Genomic DNA, 18,331 nt, shown 5'->3' with positions numbered 1-18,331 from the left:
GTGTGGCCAGTGCAGTGAGGAGAAAATAGGTCTCATAAGCCAAATAAATTTTAGCAATTAACCATACCTTCTGTGCATGGAATTTAAAAATACAGTTTTTGACGTTTCTTACTTAACATATGTCAATTGTAAAAGTTGCATTTACATAGTTGACTGCTTTAAAACTAGACCCCATAAGGTTGGGTATGATTTAGCATGGCACCTTGTGTGTAGGAAATGGATAGTAAATAATTGATGAGGCTTTATTCTAATAACTACATGAGAAATACTGTACTATCCTGTCGGTTAGATTTCTTAATGCAGACATCTGGTGGAAGTTTAGTTAACTCTGTGAGTGTTTTTGATGGATGAATGGAAATCATGTGGTGGATTGATGAGAAATGGATGGAGTGTATAGGTTTCAAGTTTTCAGGGGTAATATTCCCTTTGGGACCTTCCGGATAGCCTGTGGTCTAGTAGTCAGTAGAATTCATATGAACATGATAGCAACACACATTTAAATACATTAATTAGTTCTAGAAGTAGATGCTTTTAAGTGTTTCTGTAGTCTATCTTGAAAGAAGGCAGCAGTGTACCCAATCACTCAGGAAAAGCTTTAACAAAAAAGTAAATGAGAATCAGTAGTACAGGTGCGCCAGGTTTTCTTCAGTGTTTCACCAAACTGTTGTCCACTCTAAACACATTTTGTCTAGTTTAGAGAACCATCACTGGCCTTGAAACTCCCCAGAGAAAGCCTCTACTGGGTTTTCATCTTGAATTTGCTAGTGGAAGGTTCAGTGCCAGTTGGGCTGCATGGAGATACCTTTACACGATCCGGACACTAAGCAGGTGGCCTCATATTTCACTGAATTGGGAGTGAACACAAAATTCACAGGGACAAATGTTAACCCAAGTACAAGGAAGAAGATGGCCAAGTCTAATACTCTAAAATACGGAATTAGTCAATGGCTAGGAACACATCCACACATCAGTCTGGAAAGATAAGTCAAACACAGAATGTTTTCTTTTTCCACCTTAAATATCTGCACTAGCTGACTAGACAATACCATGCCCATTGCTAATTTTAGGGGCCTTGGACTCATTTTTACAGTATAGACATAAACTAAATATGAGGTCCAAAAAAGCTAGTGTTTTTAGAACATAACTAAAAGTCCCTGTCAGAAGCTGCCTGTTGTTAATGAGAAGCCTGTTGGAATAGGGGAATATAATACAAACCAACTGTCCTTCCCAGCTGACTTAATTTTTGAAGAGACCTGAAAAAACACAGACATGTGATCTGTGGCTTGAGAAATGCCCAAATGAATTCCTCCAACATATTTATATTCAAGCTTGATCCTGCAATGATCTTAAGTTTCTGCTCCAAAGATGCCGTGGCATATGCACCTTCCTCCTGACTGGGCCACTGAAAGGCAGTCCGTCCTCCAGGGGCACCAATCATCTCAGAGTGGCCCACACAGGTTCTATAAATATTCTGCAGAATTTAAGATCCCACCAGCTCTTATTTACAAAGTTCTCTGACACCATTTGCAGACGTATGGCTCAGAATGAAAATGCTTAGGACGTACGGTCTCCTCCCAGAATGTTCACTGTTTTCCTTCTGCTGATTAGAAATGGGAAGTGCGTTAATTTAAAGCAGATGTCCACAGGAAGTACATCGCCCTTCAGGTAATTTGGTAACACCAACCACATTTTCAAGTGGGGAAGAAATTTTGGGAAGATGGAGCAGGTAGCAGCATAGCTTTGACTCTCTCCAGGTCCCTTCACAAAAACAGAATAACTCCACAGAAAATCCAAAACCCCTCAAAAATGTTTGCAGTAAAGCTAAGTGACAAAGTATCCCCATGAACTTCAAAACACAAGCAGAAGCGGGTAGCCGCAAGACCGGCACATTATCAGCATCTTGCACAGATGGTTCTGTGCAAGAAGAAGCAAAGGGAAGGCACTGTGTATCCAGGGAAGCTCAAAAATGGCCAACAGGTATTCACTGGAAAGCATGGTAGGTCAATGTGATAAAAACAGCTAAATCTAGGAGAATTTTGTGCTCTATAGTTGGTGACTGCATGGAGCCTTCAGTAAGAAGGACTGAAGAGGTTGAAGTTGTGTAAACCCTATGAACTCTTTAGACCAGCCAGGGCATCTTTTCAAGATGCCTCCACGGAGGAGGAACTTTTGGGAGCAGAACCAAAATTGAGCTGGACTAGGACAAGAAAGACAAAGGAAGAGAAATTTCAGATAAAAATGGAGAAAAGAACACAGCCAGGAAATCCCAGAAAGCCAGCCACCTTGTTTTTGAACACTTCACAAAAACAAAAGGGACTTCCGTGAAGTCAGCTTTCCTAACTTCTCAGTCATGCCTTTGAACTAAACCATGCCTCTTTCTAAAAGGTTAGGAAATCTAATTTTACATAGAAATGAGCAACAGAAAAGAATGAAGTTCAAATTTCATACAAACATTGTGAGAAAAAAGAAACTAAGGGGCAGAATGATATGTCTACAAACAATGAAGTCACTTCAGAAAGGCAAGTCCTTAAACAGGATCAGAACAAGTAACCTATCATTTCAAAATGAAGTGAAAGATATCAGGAAAGTTATACATGAAGGGATAACATAAATCAAAATTAGGAAAAAATCAGAAATGAGGAGACAGAACTCAGAAGAGAATTAGAAATAAAAGAAAAAAGGGTGCCCGGGTGGCTCAGTCAGTTAAGCAGCTGACTGCGGCTCAGGTCATGATCTCACGGTTTGGGAGTTTGAGCCCTGTGTTGGGCTCTGTGCTGAGAGTTCAGAGCCTGGGGCCTACTTTGGATTCTGTGTCTCCCTCTCTCTCTGTCTCTCACCCACTCACGCTCTGTCTCTCTGTCTCTCTCAAAACTGAATAAACGTTAAAAAAAATTTTTTTTAAGAAATAGAAAAAATTATTTCAGAAGTAAAAATGAAATTATAAGGAAGGAACACAATAGCAAAGGAATATAACAAATAATTCCTTAAACTAAGTGTAAGGTAAAAATGAGGGGAAAATCTTTCAAATCTATATGAAATGAAGGAAGAAGTAAAAAGGTTCAAGAGATTGTGACCAGTAGTGACAGTAGGCAAAGAAGACCCAACAAACAATGGGAGTTCCTGAAGAAGAGGCCCAAGGCAAGAAACAAGAACAAATATTTCTTTTAAAAATCTTTAAGAAACTTCCTTGAAATAAATTAATATATATTTAATTATGTATTAAATAACTATAATATATTAAATATAAATAAACATTAAATATATATTAAATAATATATATACATATATACATATATACATATATATATGTATATAGATTTATTTATTTAAAGCAAATACCCATAGGAAGTCCATAGGGGTGGGGGGGAGAGAGAGAGAGAGAGAGAGAGAGAGAGAACTACATATAGAAAAGCATACTGTGTCCCTGAGAATATTGATTCAGAATGATGAACCAAGACATAGTCTAATAAAATTACTGAATTTTAAAGAAAGAGAAAAATTCCTTTGGGCATATAGTTTTTAAAAGGCAGTGAATTATTTTTTGTTTTTATTTTTTTAAAGACAATTAGGTTAACATCAAATGTTTCAACAATACTTACGTCCAAAGAAAATGGAGTAACAAATACATTTAAGATTCATAATGAAACATAAGCTGATAATTTTACATCTAGAAAAACTGACTTTCGGGCACAAAGGACACAAAGTTTTGTCAACATGTAAGGACTCAGGAGATACAGTTCCTGTGAACACTTCCTGTGTATCTCCTAGAAAACAAGCTCCGGAGTGACTAGAGACACATCAATACCAAAAATAATGGTGAGTGTTAAACGCAGAGCTACTTGAAGCATCAGGATTAAGTGAGGGGTAAATGAGAGTGATTCCTGTGTGCAATGGCTATCCTCTGACAATGTGGATATAGTAAAAATTACTTCTGACCAATAGAGGCAAATGCAGAGAGCAAATGAAAAAAATGTAACTTTTGGGGCACCTGACTGGCTCAGTGGGTGGAGCATGTGGCTCTTGATCTCAGGGTCGTGAATTTGAACCCCACCTTGAGAGTAGAGCTTACTCTGAAAAATAAATAAATATTGACTTTTTTTTTAAATGTAACTTTTAGCAAAATCATATTTGTGGTGGTAGCACTAGTACTATTGTTCTGAACCTGTCGTGGTTATAAAAACCTAACGGTACTAAATTCATGTTGGAAGTATTTAAATGAACTCATGAAGTATTTTCTCTTTACAAACATACAGCTATTTCCCAGCTCTGTCCATTGAAAAGTCTTAGAAACAGTTTGTGCCTAGACTGTCATTTTGAAATACCACTTTCTACTTTAAATTTGAACAAAAACCCAGGGCCTATTGGAGAAGTGGCAGATTTCAAGTCTGGGGCATGAGACATACAGAGTGAGGCTGGAGTATCTTGTCATATCAGATAGCAAGGAAACTATCAGATCACTAACTAGGGTCATGTCAAAGAGATTCAAGTACCAATGGAAGAGGCCAAAGATGGGACAAATTGATCTGCAGAAAAGATAATGATTGCAATGACTTGAAACTCATAAGATATGCTGAATACATGTATGAATACATGAGTTCATGATGAGTAAAATAAAAAGTCACCTTTGCAGGGTGATGGTAGAGAACATTCCTTATCTTGGAAACTGGTAAGTAAAGCAAAGAATTAAGCATTTACTTTGCCCTCCTATCTGAATGGTACCATTAGGTTTAAACAACTCATAGATGAGAGGAAGTGTCTTACAGAAATATTCCAACTAATAAGTGAAAAAGAAAGAACATAGTTAGAATATTCTGCAGCCCATAATAAATGCATGGTTCTAAGCATTGAACATCAGTAATTGCTGAAGTCACAAAGAGAGGCAACTAGACATTATGTAGCTCCTGATGTACCACTCATCATCTTGCCAAAGGAATCAAACCTGAGCCTCATCAAGCCTCCAAATGCAGCCATCAGTTTGCAGGAAATTGGAGGACAGAGGAACACGCTGAACTGCCTCAAGAGTACATAGTTGGCAACATCCAGGCTGTAGGAAACTCCACTGGTCAAATGCCCTGAGTTGTTCAACAGAGAAATTGAATGGAAAAGAAAAGTTTGGAGGGGAAAACTGTAAGTTTAAAGAGGTATAAAAGATCAGATTTTTTTTTCAAATAGACAAAACTAAACTATCAGGTTTGTGGATGCCACTTGGGTGGTAAAGTCATTTAAAAAAATAGAAGAAAGTGACTTCTACAGAGGTCAGTACTGTGATTAGTTTCAGAGGGGGAGGCAGTTGTGATCATAGAGCACATGGAGGGCTTACGACGTGGCTGACAGTCTGTTTCTTGATCTGGGTGATGGCTAAAAGGGTGCTTGTCTTATAACAATCCATTAAGCTCTGCAACTGTTTGGTTTGGTTTTCTGTATTTGTGTTTTATTTTATAATAAAAAAGGCTTTCAAAAAATTAAATGCACACATTCTTTGGCCTAGTAATTCCACTGTTAGGGGTTTGTCTTTAAGATAACCTCACCAAATGGGGCTCCTGTGTGTCTCAGTCGGTTAAGTTTCTGACTTCGGTTCGTGGGTTTGAGCCCCACGTCCAGCTCTGTGCTGACAGCTCAGAGCCTGGAGCCTGCTTCGGATTCTGTGTCTCCCTCACTCTCTGCCCCTCCCCTGCTCATGCTCTGTCTCTCTCTGTCTCAAAAATAAACACTAAGAAAAAAAATTAAGATAAACTCACCAAAATATGCAAAGATATCTGTATAGATGTGTCCACTGCAGCACTGTTTTTAATAGCTAAAACATTGGAGTGGTGGTGGTGGAAATGAGTATCTATAGGTGGGGACTAATTGAATAAATTATGGCACATCCCTACAGTGGAATATTATGTAGCCAATAAAAATTAAGATAGGTCTGTGTGGGTTCCCAGACATATCATTAAGTGAAAAAAAGGGAAGGTGTAGAACAATATTATGATGAAACCATATGTATAAACACACACACACACACACACACACACACACACACACACACACACACTATATTTGCATTGAAAATACTTGTAATCATATCTAAGAAACAGTTAAATGCCTTACCTTTGAAGTTGAGGTGGGACTGGAGATGGAATCAAAGGGTGAGAATTTACTCACCATTTTATATGCTTTTATACTTTTTAAAATGATGTGTATATTTTATTTTCATGATTTTTTAAAACCTAGTTTAAGTTTTTTTTCATTGTGGTCCTTTACACTCCTCTCAAACAATGAGTAATAGGCCACAGAAAGGAAGATGTGTTAAAGGAGAAAAGGCCACACTCTCCCTTCAGGAGAAAATGGAATTGACCTTTCTTTCACTAGACTCTCTGAATTGTTAACAAAGATGGTCACCAATGGGGGCTGCTTTTGGAAATCCCAAGTGATAAAAATCTCTTCCCTCCACTCTTGGGTACAAATGCAAGTATTTCTTTCTTTTTTTTTTTTTTTAGAAAGAGAGAGAAAGAAAGAGCATGAATGGGGTAGGGGCAGAGAGAGAGAAAGAGAATCTTAAGCAGGCTCCCTGCTGATACAGAGCCTGATACAGGGCTTGATCTCACCACCTTGAAAACATGACCTGAGCTGAAATCAAGAGTTAGACGCTAAGCCAACTGAGCCATCCAGGTGCCCTGAAATGCAAGTATTTCTAATGCTCAATTTCTAAAGGAGTGAAATCAAGTGGCTGGCATATCATAACAATCCAGTAAGTTTAAGCCTTTCATTTAACAACTATTTGTTAAGCTCTATGGTACACACTGGGAATACAATAGAGAGCAAGACAGATAACATCTCTGCCCTCATAGTGCTTACATCCCAATGAAATGTGTGAAAGAATATTTCCTTCATTTATTCAAACAGTTTGCCTGTTGGCTAAGATGATCTGGGCTACTCATTGCCATATAAATGATGTAAACAAATAAAGCCATTTGCTGGTCAATAAAAGAGACAATGGAAATAAAGATTTCTGGAGCATTTTTCTCCAAAGAAAGTATTTTTGGTCTTGAAGATGACAGCCTATTATTTCTATGCTATAAAATTCAGGGAAGAATAAAATAAGTTGAAGTACGTGGCAGCTCTTAAGATGGCTCCCAATGATACTACGTCTTGGTTTCACGCCCTTAGTTTTTTATGTTTACTTATTTATTTTGAGAGAGAGTGAGTGAGAGAGCATGGGGGAGGGGCAGTGAGACAGGCAGAGAGAATCCCAACCAGGCTCTGCACTGTGGAGCCCTACGTGGGTATTGAACTCAAGAACCATGAGATCATGACCTGAGCCGAAGTCAAGAGATACATGCTTAACCGACTAAGCCACCCAGGCGCCCCGCACACCCTTATTTAATCCCCTGCCCTTGAGTGTGAACTAGTCTTAGTGACTTGATTCTAATAAATAAAATACTGCAAAAGTCAGTACTAAGATTAGATTACAAAAGATTAACTTCCATCTTGTACATTCTCTTGGCATTCTGTCACGCACTGGCTCTGAGGGAAGCCAACTGCAATGTGTTGGGAGCTGTGGAGAGGCTCACGTGGCACAAGGCACCAAACTGACAGTATTTGGCTAATATACAGTGAGGAGCCGAGGTCCTCACTCCCACAGCACTGAGTGAGCTGGGAGACGGATCTTCAGCCCTGCTGGTGGATGCTTTGATTGCAGTCTTGTAAAAGACAGAGACCCTCAGCAGGAGAACCCAGCTAAGCTGCGTGCGGCTGTAAGCTGCCTGCGGCTGGATCCCTCACAGAAAGAACCTGTGAGATAACAATGTTGTTGTTTTGAGTTCTAAGTTTTGAGATATTAGTTACACGACAATAAGTAACTAATACGGTTGACTAAGCCCCATCTCCCTTTGGAAGTGGACCACATGAGGCAAGACAGTTGCCTTTGAGAGCACTGTCTGTCACATAGGGTGGACAGAGTCATGCCACGATGGTTTTTAGCGAATGCACACCACTGTGCCACTTTGCTTCATCTCAGCTTCCCTCCAGGGAGCTGACCTTGTCTCTGAAGGCTCTTCGTGCAAAATGGCTTTTGTTACATATTGATTTTTGTTATCTGTTCTGGAAATGAATTTTTTCAGCTTCGTATTTTATTTTGAAACTGCAATTTGCAAGTAATTTAGTTAAGAATCATCCCAGACTCCAATTTATTACTTTATACACTTGTTATTTTCTGTACCCCTCTGCTTTTCTCCACTGTCTGCATTCTTCTACCTTTCTTTATTTAGAGCTTTTGTTAATTCTTCCAGCTTTTGGTTGAAGCATAAGAATCCACTTGAGTAAGACCTCATATTGCTCCTATATTGCAACATCCTTTTCTTTTCTTTCTTGGCTGGAACTACATTTCTTATTTTATAGTCATTGCTCTGAAAGCTGGTGCATGACTTCCTTTTATTTCTTATTTAATTAAGAAAGAACGAATAAATTCTACTTTTAGAGATAGACCACATGACTACTTTTAGTAGTTTCTATTGGGAGAAGAATATTTGAGTTATGGTTTCTAGAATTTTCAGAATACTTAGTTCTTTGAACAACATAGGTAATTCAGATTTAGGAGGTCTCAACTTAGAGGGAGGCTTCCTCCCCTCACCCTCCGAGAATGTTGATTCCTTGGAGATATGAGAGGATTTACAAAGATAAGAGGAAAGGGAACATTTGGGGTACCATTTTACTTTGTTTTCCAAGTTCTGAGAAAGACTATTAGGCATGAAATATGAAGAGACCCAAAGATTATTTTGACTGAATCAAGAATATAGACTCTCTAAATTACAAACCATCGTTATCATCATAACAAAACAAACAGAAAATACATTTTCTCCTCCTAAAATATTTAAAGAGAAAAGCAAGCCATAGCAGAAAGAACATGGCAATTTATGGCTGCTACCAAGAAAAACACACATGAGATCATGTCCAATAAGTGCTTTCAGAGATCCCAAAAGCTGGCAGCTTGTTCTGGAAGGTTTTCACTTGCACTAATATTTTGCCCCTTTCTAATTATGGCACAGTCCTGAAGCAATAAATGTACTTTTCACCAAACAGCAGTAGTAACAACAAAGACAATTGCATAAAAGATCTTTCAATGTTTATTTTGTTCTGTTTTGTTTGTTTTGTTAGCAACTTCAAAAAGGCACATAGCCCCCAGAGAATCCTACTGAAGACCTGGTCTTCTAGCTACGTGGTGTTACTTGGAGCTGCTCCTCAGGGCAACACAGACGTCAGATATGTATACTTCGGGATGAAAGACACTCCTTTCCACCTTTAAAGAAAACATGCAGGGATCTGGAAGGAGGCACATGCTGTTTTTCAAGGTGCTGCCAGCCATTCTCAAGCACCCCAAATGAGAAAACATGGAGACCAGAAAGGGCTGGTGTGGAAAAGGGAATGATAAGCAGGGCTGGCAAAAGTAAACCCTCCATGAATTCAGCCCCAAGAAAGTGGATTCCCTATAGTGTAGAAGAGTTGTTAACACTTAGCTTTAATAGATAATAAACTAATGGTCACCTTACCACTGATGATTCCCTAGAGTCTTAAGAGTATGAAAATTCAATTTAAACTTGGTGCATCTGTGCTGTAGGGCAGACAGGAAATCCACCTCAGGTCAGTGAGAAGTATCTTTCATGCACACACTGAGGGCTCTGGCAGGGACTAGGCATCTTTAGAAGCAAGAATATCTGGTGGCCCTTACCCCCACATGGGTAAGTCCCAAAATGCATTTCTAGAAAAGGAGGGCTCTTCGGCAAAGACACAGCCTCCCCGAGGGATACATAGTGAGGGGACTGCCCCTCACATAGGGCAACATCCTTGCTGCTTCTGGGAGAACAGATCTTTTTAGTCTGGAAAATACAACTTTCCTCAAACCCTACTCTCCTCATGGGTTTATCTGGAACTAAAGCTTATAAGTCCAACCCCCAAGTCTCTCCTGAGGTAAAGGCATGTAAGCCAGCCATAATGGGAGAGAGAGAAAAGGAAAAATACAGAGACAGAACATAAATCAACATCTCTCAAAAGTTTCTCTCACCAAATTCCTTTCATCTTAGTGTCTATTTTGGAGTCAAGGAAACCGAGACATGGGCATCATGACTGACAGCCTACAACCAGTTAGCGACAGAGCTGGCTCCTTCTGCTGTAGCCCATGCCTCTTTGCTTTTCTAATTTCCAATTTCTCTTCTATTTGAAATTGCCCTTGCTAATTGGCACTTTGAGTTTCTGCACCTAGAGTCTAAGACATATTTGGAAACTTCTTTTAAACATGTTGATCCACTCAGGGTTGAATTATTTGTGACAGCAAGAATAACTCCACCCTGGGGCATTATCCAGCAGGATGAGGGATTCAGAGATAAATCATGCAGTGTTCCATTCTTTCTGGCTCTTGATGTTTTCACACAGGAGAAATTTGCTTTTGTTTCCTGGGAGTGCGCAGGCCTCAAAAGACCAGCGTAAGGGTGTCTGTGGAGGGAGGAAGTCAAAAATTCCACAGACACCCTTAGGATGACCTTAGGGAACCTGATTCCTCTTAGGGCAATGATGTATGTGGAGCGGGTGACTTGGGAGGGGCAGGTTAATGAGTTATTTTTATGTACTTAAATCTTGGGTCCTTGGCATCAGCTGGCAAGGCCATATCCTCCCACCGTCTCTGAGAGTCATTGTTCAGCTGCATCCAGGCAAGGAGGAGAGGAGAGAGTGCTATTGTATGTAATTTTTTTTTTTTTTTTAATTTTTTTTTTTCTTCAACGTTTTTATTTATTTTTGGGACAGAGAGAGACAGAGCATGAACGGGGGAGGGGCAGAGAGAGAGGGAGACACAGAATCAGAAACAGGCTCCAGGCTCTGAGCCATCAGCCCAGAGCCCGACGCGGGGCTCGAACTCACGGACCGCGAGATCGTGACCTGGCTGAAGTCGGACGCTTAACCGACTGCGCCACCCAGGCGCCCCTATTGTATGTAATTTTAAGAGTCATCATCACTGTATCAGTGTGCAGATGACATGTTCCAGTGGGCAGTGTGGGAGTGAGCAAGATTGTCCAGCTATCTCATATGATACAGGCATGGTCTAATACTTCCTCATGTTCTTTCTTCTAATAATGAATTGCAGAGAACGAGATGTACTGTTGTGCTTTATAATTCAGACAGACAATACAGGTATTGGCTAACGTGGTTTGACACGATCAGCTGCCTTTTTTTTTTTTTTTTTAAGCCAATCTGGCAGGAAAGCATTAGACTATTGTGGGAGTTGTACTGGCCCTTCCAACAGTCCATTAATCAGCAGCAAGATAGCCAAGGGACCACGTTACTTCTCTGTAGCACAAAAAGGTTGTGGTTGTGAGTGGGCTGAGTGGGAACAAAGTTATATCATTCCAGTTCTAATTGATTAATGCTGAAGTCACTGCTAAATAATGATTACCAGCCCCAGGCTCCACAAATCATTCAGGGGATGAAGGAGGACTAAGTTAAAGAAACTTGGGCCAGTGAACACGGATTTTTCTTGCAGGGGTGGGGGTGGGGAGGGGCAGAGGTGTGGAGACGAGGAAGTAGGAAAAACTGGATCTGACTGAATAAACAAAAAGAACTGCAGTTGGGTTTCTCATGGTCCCTCGGGCACTTCCCTTCCTCATGCTGTTGCCTTCTCTCCCTGCCTCTGCAATGCTATTTCTCCGCAGTCAGATTAACTCTGAGCACTACCATCACAAGTACGGTCTTCTAGCACCCTTGGGCCCCTCCCTCTAGACTCCCCTATCTAGCCAGATGGAGTTATTGCCAACTCCAATGATTTAACCCTCCCATCTCTAAGGCTTTCCTACCCAAATTCCTTAACTCCCCCCAATCCTCCCAATTACTCGTTCCCAGCAAAGTACATTGCATAGTGTTTCCCTTGTCCTTTTCTCCCTGTATCTCGTTTTCACAGCTCCCATGTCCAAGTATGCTCATGCATGGAAAGACAATATTCTTCTACTTAGGTTAGATGACCTTTTCAAAAATGTTTGGTGTATTTCCACTAATCCTGGACACAGAGTAGGTAGGATATTAGAGTTTTGGACAATATCAATTTTAAATATTGCTTTTTTGTTTGTAGTTCTTTGAGACATATCCAAACAACTAACGGGGAGGAAAAATTTTAAGTTTTCAGTGAGCTTTGCTTGCTTTGGGGTCAGCAACCTCTAATGCTGTGTCTTGCCAGCTTTCCACTTGGTGGAAGGTGCTTCCTAAAGATGCACTTTTGTGAAGTCAGAACCAGCGCAGACTGAGCCAAATCCTGATTAAAATTCTTGCTGGCTTCTCCTTATGCCAGTATAGGCCTGTGTTTCCACTTGTTGGAAATATATCTGCCTGTCAATGTAAAAGAACGCCAGTACCTTTTCGATATTACAAACTCACAGTGTTCCTCTTCAAGAATGCCGGCATTCATAATTTTTAAGCCTCAAACTTTCAAGAAGTGGAAGCAACTGAATTTCTCTGCATTTTTAAGTAGAAATGGTAATATTACATAGCTAGAAATTTCTATAAAATATGGATTGGCAACAACATTATTTACACTTTCAAAAATGGGTTCCTGCTAAATTTATGCCTGTGTATCAGTCACAAGCTATGTTTCTAATACATTCTTTTACTTCAACCTACTTTTTTTCTTATCCCAGAAATTCTGAATGATTGCTACGCTGCAGAAATTTACAGAAGTTTGAGATGAAATGAAATGTTTCAAAACTCAGGTAGACTTAAATTATAATGTATTACTGTGAAGAAAACACTCTCAGCTGCAACACCTCTTATAGGAGAAGTTTTTAGATTTTCTAGATATGACAAAGATTTATGAGGTATGATTTTGCAAGGAAAAAGCATTTTGGCAGAAACTCTTTTTTTTTTGTAGGTAAAATAAGAAATCACACGAGTAAGTACAAGAACTTCTGTGGAAATCATCTGTTAACTGAACAAACGAAATCCATTAAACTCTGGAAAACCAAATACGCATGTTTGTTATTTACTTTCTAGTATTAAGTTCTTTTTATTTTCCTACAGAGTTATGGGGTCTATTATTTTGGAAATGTGCTATTTTAACATGGGGTGTCAATAATGTGGTCCTAGTAATATGGTAGAGAGGACACTGGATTAGATACCAGATGGCTTGGGTTTCCTTCTCATGCTGCTACTCACCAGGTTTGTGATTACCGCCATTTCTCCTCAATACTTTGGACCTCGATCTTCTCATCTGTTCAACAAAAATAAGAAACACCTGATCTCCTTGCCTCTTAACATCATTTTGAGGACCAAACAAGGTCCTAGTTGTTAAATCACTTTGAAACCGTAAAGTGGTATATACAATTCTACTCATTATCACCTCAGAATTCCTCTCAGATTATATTGCCTCAAATGCATTATTTAGGAAAAGTACAAACTTGAATGCCATATGGAGTCCTTGTTGACACTGCAGATGTTGGTTAATTTTAGATTCTAAAAGAACAAAAGAACAGAAGCACTAACCAAGCAAATTAGCCTCTCTTTAGCTTTTTCTTCGAAATCTCCTATTATACAAATACCAAACTAAAAATGGCAGGCTAAATATTATAGAAAATTACATCATTTGAACCATTGAAATTCTGTATATCCAAGCCCTTTTGCAGAACACAAATTATTCCCTCCAAAGCACATTGCCAATGAATTTAATGTTGTAAGATAAATTACGGCTATTTCTTTGAGGACCAAGTAAAAGAATTTTAATCTTAAGCTTTAACGTTAAAAAACACAATGTCAGTGAAATGCATAAGTCAAAGAAGAGTCACAGAAACTAATCGAAAACTCTCAAACTAATCGAAAACTAAACTAAGCTCAGCCAGCCTTGGGCTCTGATTTTGAAGACCATATTTACAAGTGGGAATTTCTCTGTAGAACAGGTGTGACAGACGTGCACATGACAACTGCTTTCACAGCTCCATTCGTTTGGGAAGACCTGTCCTCATGGGCCTCGTGTGTACCATCTGTAAGACATCTCTTTGCACCTTGTCAAATCCGATGTCCTCCTTACACATGCAGAAGCAAGAGGTGTCTTCATAAATTGTATACGGATGGCATCTGTCATTCTTTTTGTTTGCATACAATCAACTAACAAAAAAATATTTTGGAACAAGCTGAACATTTTGTGTTGTGAAATATCACTTATTTAGTTATTTTTATGTATTACATATAAATATATATGTATTTATTATGGAAGCAATGAAACAAAAAATGTTTCCTATCGGAACATATCCATTAGATTACCTGAAGCAATTGAAAAATGGTCCTGTGACTATTCTGAGCCTAGATTTTTTTTTAATTGAAGTATAGTCAATACACAATGTTATATTAGTTTCAGGTGTGCAACACAGTGATTTGACAAGTTTATACATTATGCTATGCTCCCCACAAGTGTAGCTACCATCTGTCACCATACACCGCTATTACTATACATTGACTACATTCCCTATGCTGAGCCTAGGTTTTCAATAACATTTTGCCAGAAAACTGCTCACTGAGTTTTAGCACCTCAAGATACTGACAGAATACAGTCTAATCAGAAATAATTCTCAAACAGAGACCATAAATATTTTACCGATAAAATGCATGTTCCTCTAAAAGAGGCAAAATGTTTCAAACTATATTCTAATAATTTGGCCAATACTATGTGATATGATATTTCAAAGTGTGCTGTGATGTGGACTGGAAATATTAAAAGCAAATCCAAAGAGTAGATTTTATAACACTGCTTATTATGGAAAAAGTCTAGGCTGATTATTTTAGTATTAAGTATACTATTAATCGCCTCCCTGTCCTGCCCATATGCTACCTCTTTTAGCACAGAAGGCCTAATAAGACAGGTGCAACTTGATTCCGTGTTACATAGTTCTCTCAAACTGGAACAAACATTAACCCCCGCCACCGCAAGTATTTTTCCCATGTGAAGAACTTGGGATTACTGCAGATGATTATAGACCTGAACCAAAAATGGATTCAAACAACTTCATTCATTGCTGAACTGAACTGAAATTGACCCCCCAAATAAATTGGCTTAATTCCCTATAAAAGCAGTATGAATCAGGTTGCCATCTGTTCCCTTCCTTCTTTAACTTCACCAGTGGGCTGGGTTTAAGCACAGAACTGGAGGAGTCCTTGGGGGAAGGGGAGGAGGACTCTGGCTTGGTATTTAGAAGGGTATGCTGCAACGGTAGAGTCACTCCAAGTGCGAGATTCTCAGGAATCTGAGAATTAGCAGGGGAAATCATGTAATCTGTCAAACCATGGAAACAACAGGAGTTTAATTTGCCTAATTTTGTTAGAAGATATTGCATCAACTAAAAATCCTTTGCATGCCAAAGATGAAAAATGTAATCCAAACTAACTTAATTTAAAAGGTAAATTTATTGGTTCACGTAACTGAATAATTTAGAGGTTCTGGTTCAGGTGAAGCTTGCTCTAAGGTTCAAACAGGGTGACCTAGGACTTCATTTCTCTCTCTCCATTTCTCAATTCAGCATATTCAATATTGGCTTCATTCTTGGGCAAGGTGTCTCTTCATGTAGCCAATATGGATGCAAGCCACTCCATGGAGTACTTGCCTCTAGGTTCAAATTCAGAACCAACTTTCTAGTAAGTCTAGAATGGATTACTGTGGTCGGAGGAATAGGATATACTAGATGACCTAGACTAAGGTCATATGTTACACTTCTGAAGCAGGGGGGTGGAGACATCATTCTTTTCCCCAAGCCCAGGGACTGAGAGTAAGGGAGGACCATAGTCCCCAGAACAAAATGAGAGGGTGGTTAGTTGAATGGATGTTCTGTACAGATACTCAGGGATCAGATGCACAAATAATGTCAGCAAGTATTATTTTTCACTTAAGAAGGAATTCTGCTGATACAAAAGGAACAAAAATATGAATGAGATTTACTATTATTTACAGATGATACAATTGTCTACCTGGAAAACTCAACGCCAACCAAAATCCAAACAGAAGTTTTTAAAAGTTGACAAGTGTCATAACTTTTTTATGGAAGAATAAATGTGAAAAGAAGAAAAAAGAAGGAGGAGGAGGAAAGGAAGAAGAAGAAGAGGCTACAGCAGTGGCAGGATGGGGAGGGAGGAATAGTTCTGATTACATCTAAAAGAGAGACCCCACGTCTTACCAGCTAAGGGGAAAAAGTAATGGCCAAAAGGAAAACTGTAGAATTTTTATGTGAGACATTTTAAAAATGTAAGATAATTTCAACCAGAGCTGGAGCTAGATGCTCTTCACAGAGACTAGACAGTTCTACAATTTGTAGGTTTTGTCATTCCTAAGGGAAAGAGCTTTAGAGTTAAGAAAAGCTTTCTGGATGGCTATTTGCTATAACTTGTCAACTTCATGGTTTATTTTTAACACTCTCTCTCATGCTATATTATACAAAAACAAAACACCTCCACATACATGGAACCAAACTAAAGAGAAGCACTACGTGGAAAGATAATTTTATTTTCTAATAATGATAGTAATACGGTAGTCTAATTTCTTCAGATATATATATGGGTTGTTGTTTTTTTTAAGGCCCACATCACTTGTGCATATTTCTGCATCTATATATGTTCTCCCAAAGATTTCAGGTAGATTAAGTGCCCTAGGATTTTTCCATCCTGGTCCCATATACCTGGAATATAATAAATAAGAAAAAAAGTCTTGGGGGGGGGTATTATAAAAATAGCATACTTACTTTAGATGGCCTAGTTATAAAGCACATTTACCAAAGCCTATATGTTTCACCAAGACCTTAAACCTATTTTCCAAAAGCAACTATGGAAAAATGAAGAATTACTAAGAGAAATGAAAAGAGATGGTAGGGGAGCCTGGGTGGCTCAGTCAGTTAAGCGTCCAACATCAGCTCAGGTCATGATCTCATGGTTCATGAGTTCGAGCCTGTATCAGGATCTGTGCTTTCAGCTCAGACCCTGGAGTCTGCTTCAGATTCTGTCTCCCTCTCTTTCTGCCCCTCCCTGCTCTCTCTCTCTCTCTCTCTCTCTCTCTCTCTCTGTCACAAAAATAAAGATTAATTTAAAAAGAAAAGAAATAAAAAGATGCCAATAAAAAATGGCCAAGGAGTATTTGGCCCTAAAGCTGGGGTAGCACTAAGAGCTGGTTGAAGCAGGGTACATCTTGCAAGTTCTCAACTCCAAACCTATCATCCCCATCTGAGACCTCATTCTACAGATGCTTCTGTGTATTGAATTAAGAAAATTCACCTGGGTGGCCCAGTCAGTTAAGCATCTGACTTCAGCTCAAGTCATGATCTCACAGTTTGTGTGTTCGAACCCCACATGGGGCTCTGTGCTGACAGCCTAGAGTCTGGAGCCTGCTTTGGATTCTGGGTCTCCATCTTTCTCTCTGCCCCTCCCTTGCTCGCACTCTCTGTCTCAAAAATAAACATTAAAAATTTAAGAAAACTCAAGCATTTTCTAGAGCTTGCAATTCACTAACTGGAGCACAATCCAACCAAATTTTAATCTTTTTTCTTCTTTTTTAAAATATCATGCCAACTATTGTTGGTTGTAGGAGAGGCCGATTACATATTTTTTAAATTCCTTATTGGGAAAAATACAAAGATACAATTTACAGGCTGAAGAATGAGGAACTACTCTTGATGGAATGTGAGAATTAATGCCTGGAAAGCTGAGGTTCTAATTTGGCAACCCAGTCACACTATCTCAGAACATTCTTTTAGAACATTTTATTAAAGTATTTGTAAGACTCCTGAGGATTTATCCTAAGGCTATACCTGTAGACATATGTGCCGGGTTATCCATTATAGCACTGTTTGTAATATATAGCAAAGATTGGGCACAGCCCAAGGATTCATCAATAGGGGAATAGTTAAATCAACTATGACAGATCTTGCAGTGTAATGCCATGCAGCTGTGTAAAAGAATGAGGAAGCTCTCCTAGTACTGATAGGAACGATCTCCAAGATACATTGTTAGAGGGAAAAACAAGATCCAGATCAGAGGATAAAGTAGGCCACCTCTTGTGTAAGAAGCAGGAAGAGAAGAAATGTAAGAATTGCTTGTATCTGCATGAAGAAACACTAGAAGGATACGTAGAAAAATCAGGATAGTCATCTGTACCTACCAGGGTGGGTGGGGGTAGCGAACTGGGGGCACGCAGGAAAAGAGAAGACTATTCATTACATACCTTCTTCTTTGGATTTTTGAAATGTGAATGTGTCAGTTGGTCAAACAGAAGTTATTAAATAAATACCAAAATGAAAACAAGCTTGAGAAAAGTCATTCGGGAGTCATACAGTCATTTCATAAAAGC

The 18,331-nt window shown here is 39.1% G+C and overlaps 2 protein-coding genes across 2 annotated transcripts in view; one reads left to right on the top strand and one right to left on the bottom strand.

Annotated features, from left to right (window-relative positions):
- PIGF (phosphatidylinositol glycan anchor biosynthesis class F) overlaps positions 1 to 13,207 on the bottom strand; it is a 95,499-nt gene extending 82,292 nt beyond the window's left edge. Inside the window, exon 1 of the mRNA XM_086701178.1 lies at positions 13,171 to 13,207. Within this exon, the coding sequence (XP_086557304.1) occupies positions 13,171 to 13,191 (21 nt within the window). The 5' untranslated portion in view covers positions 13,192 to 13,207. The remainder of the gene's footprint in view (positions 1 to 13,170) is intronic.
- SOCS5 (suppressor of cytokine signaling 5) overlaps positions 1 to 18,331 on the top strand; it is a 128,597-nt gene that overhangs the window by 37,996 nt on the left and 72,270 nt on the right. The gene's annotated exons all lie outside the window — the stretch shown is intronic.

This window comes from Puma concolor, chromosome A3 (assembly GCF_028749965.1).
Source record: "Puma concolor isolate L17-30 chromosome A3, mPumCon1.1.hap2, whole genome shotgun sequence".
Lineage (NCBI taxonomy): Eukaryota > Metazoa > Chordata > Mammalia > Carnivora > Felidae > Puma > Puma concolor.
This window is presented reverse-complemented; position numbering and strand designations above follow the sequence as displayed.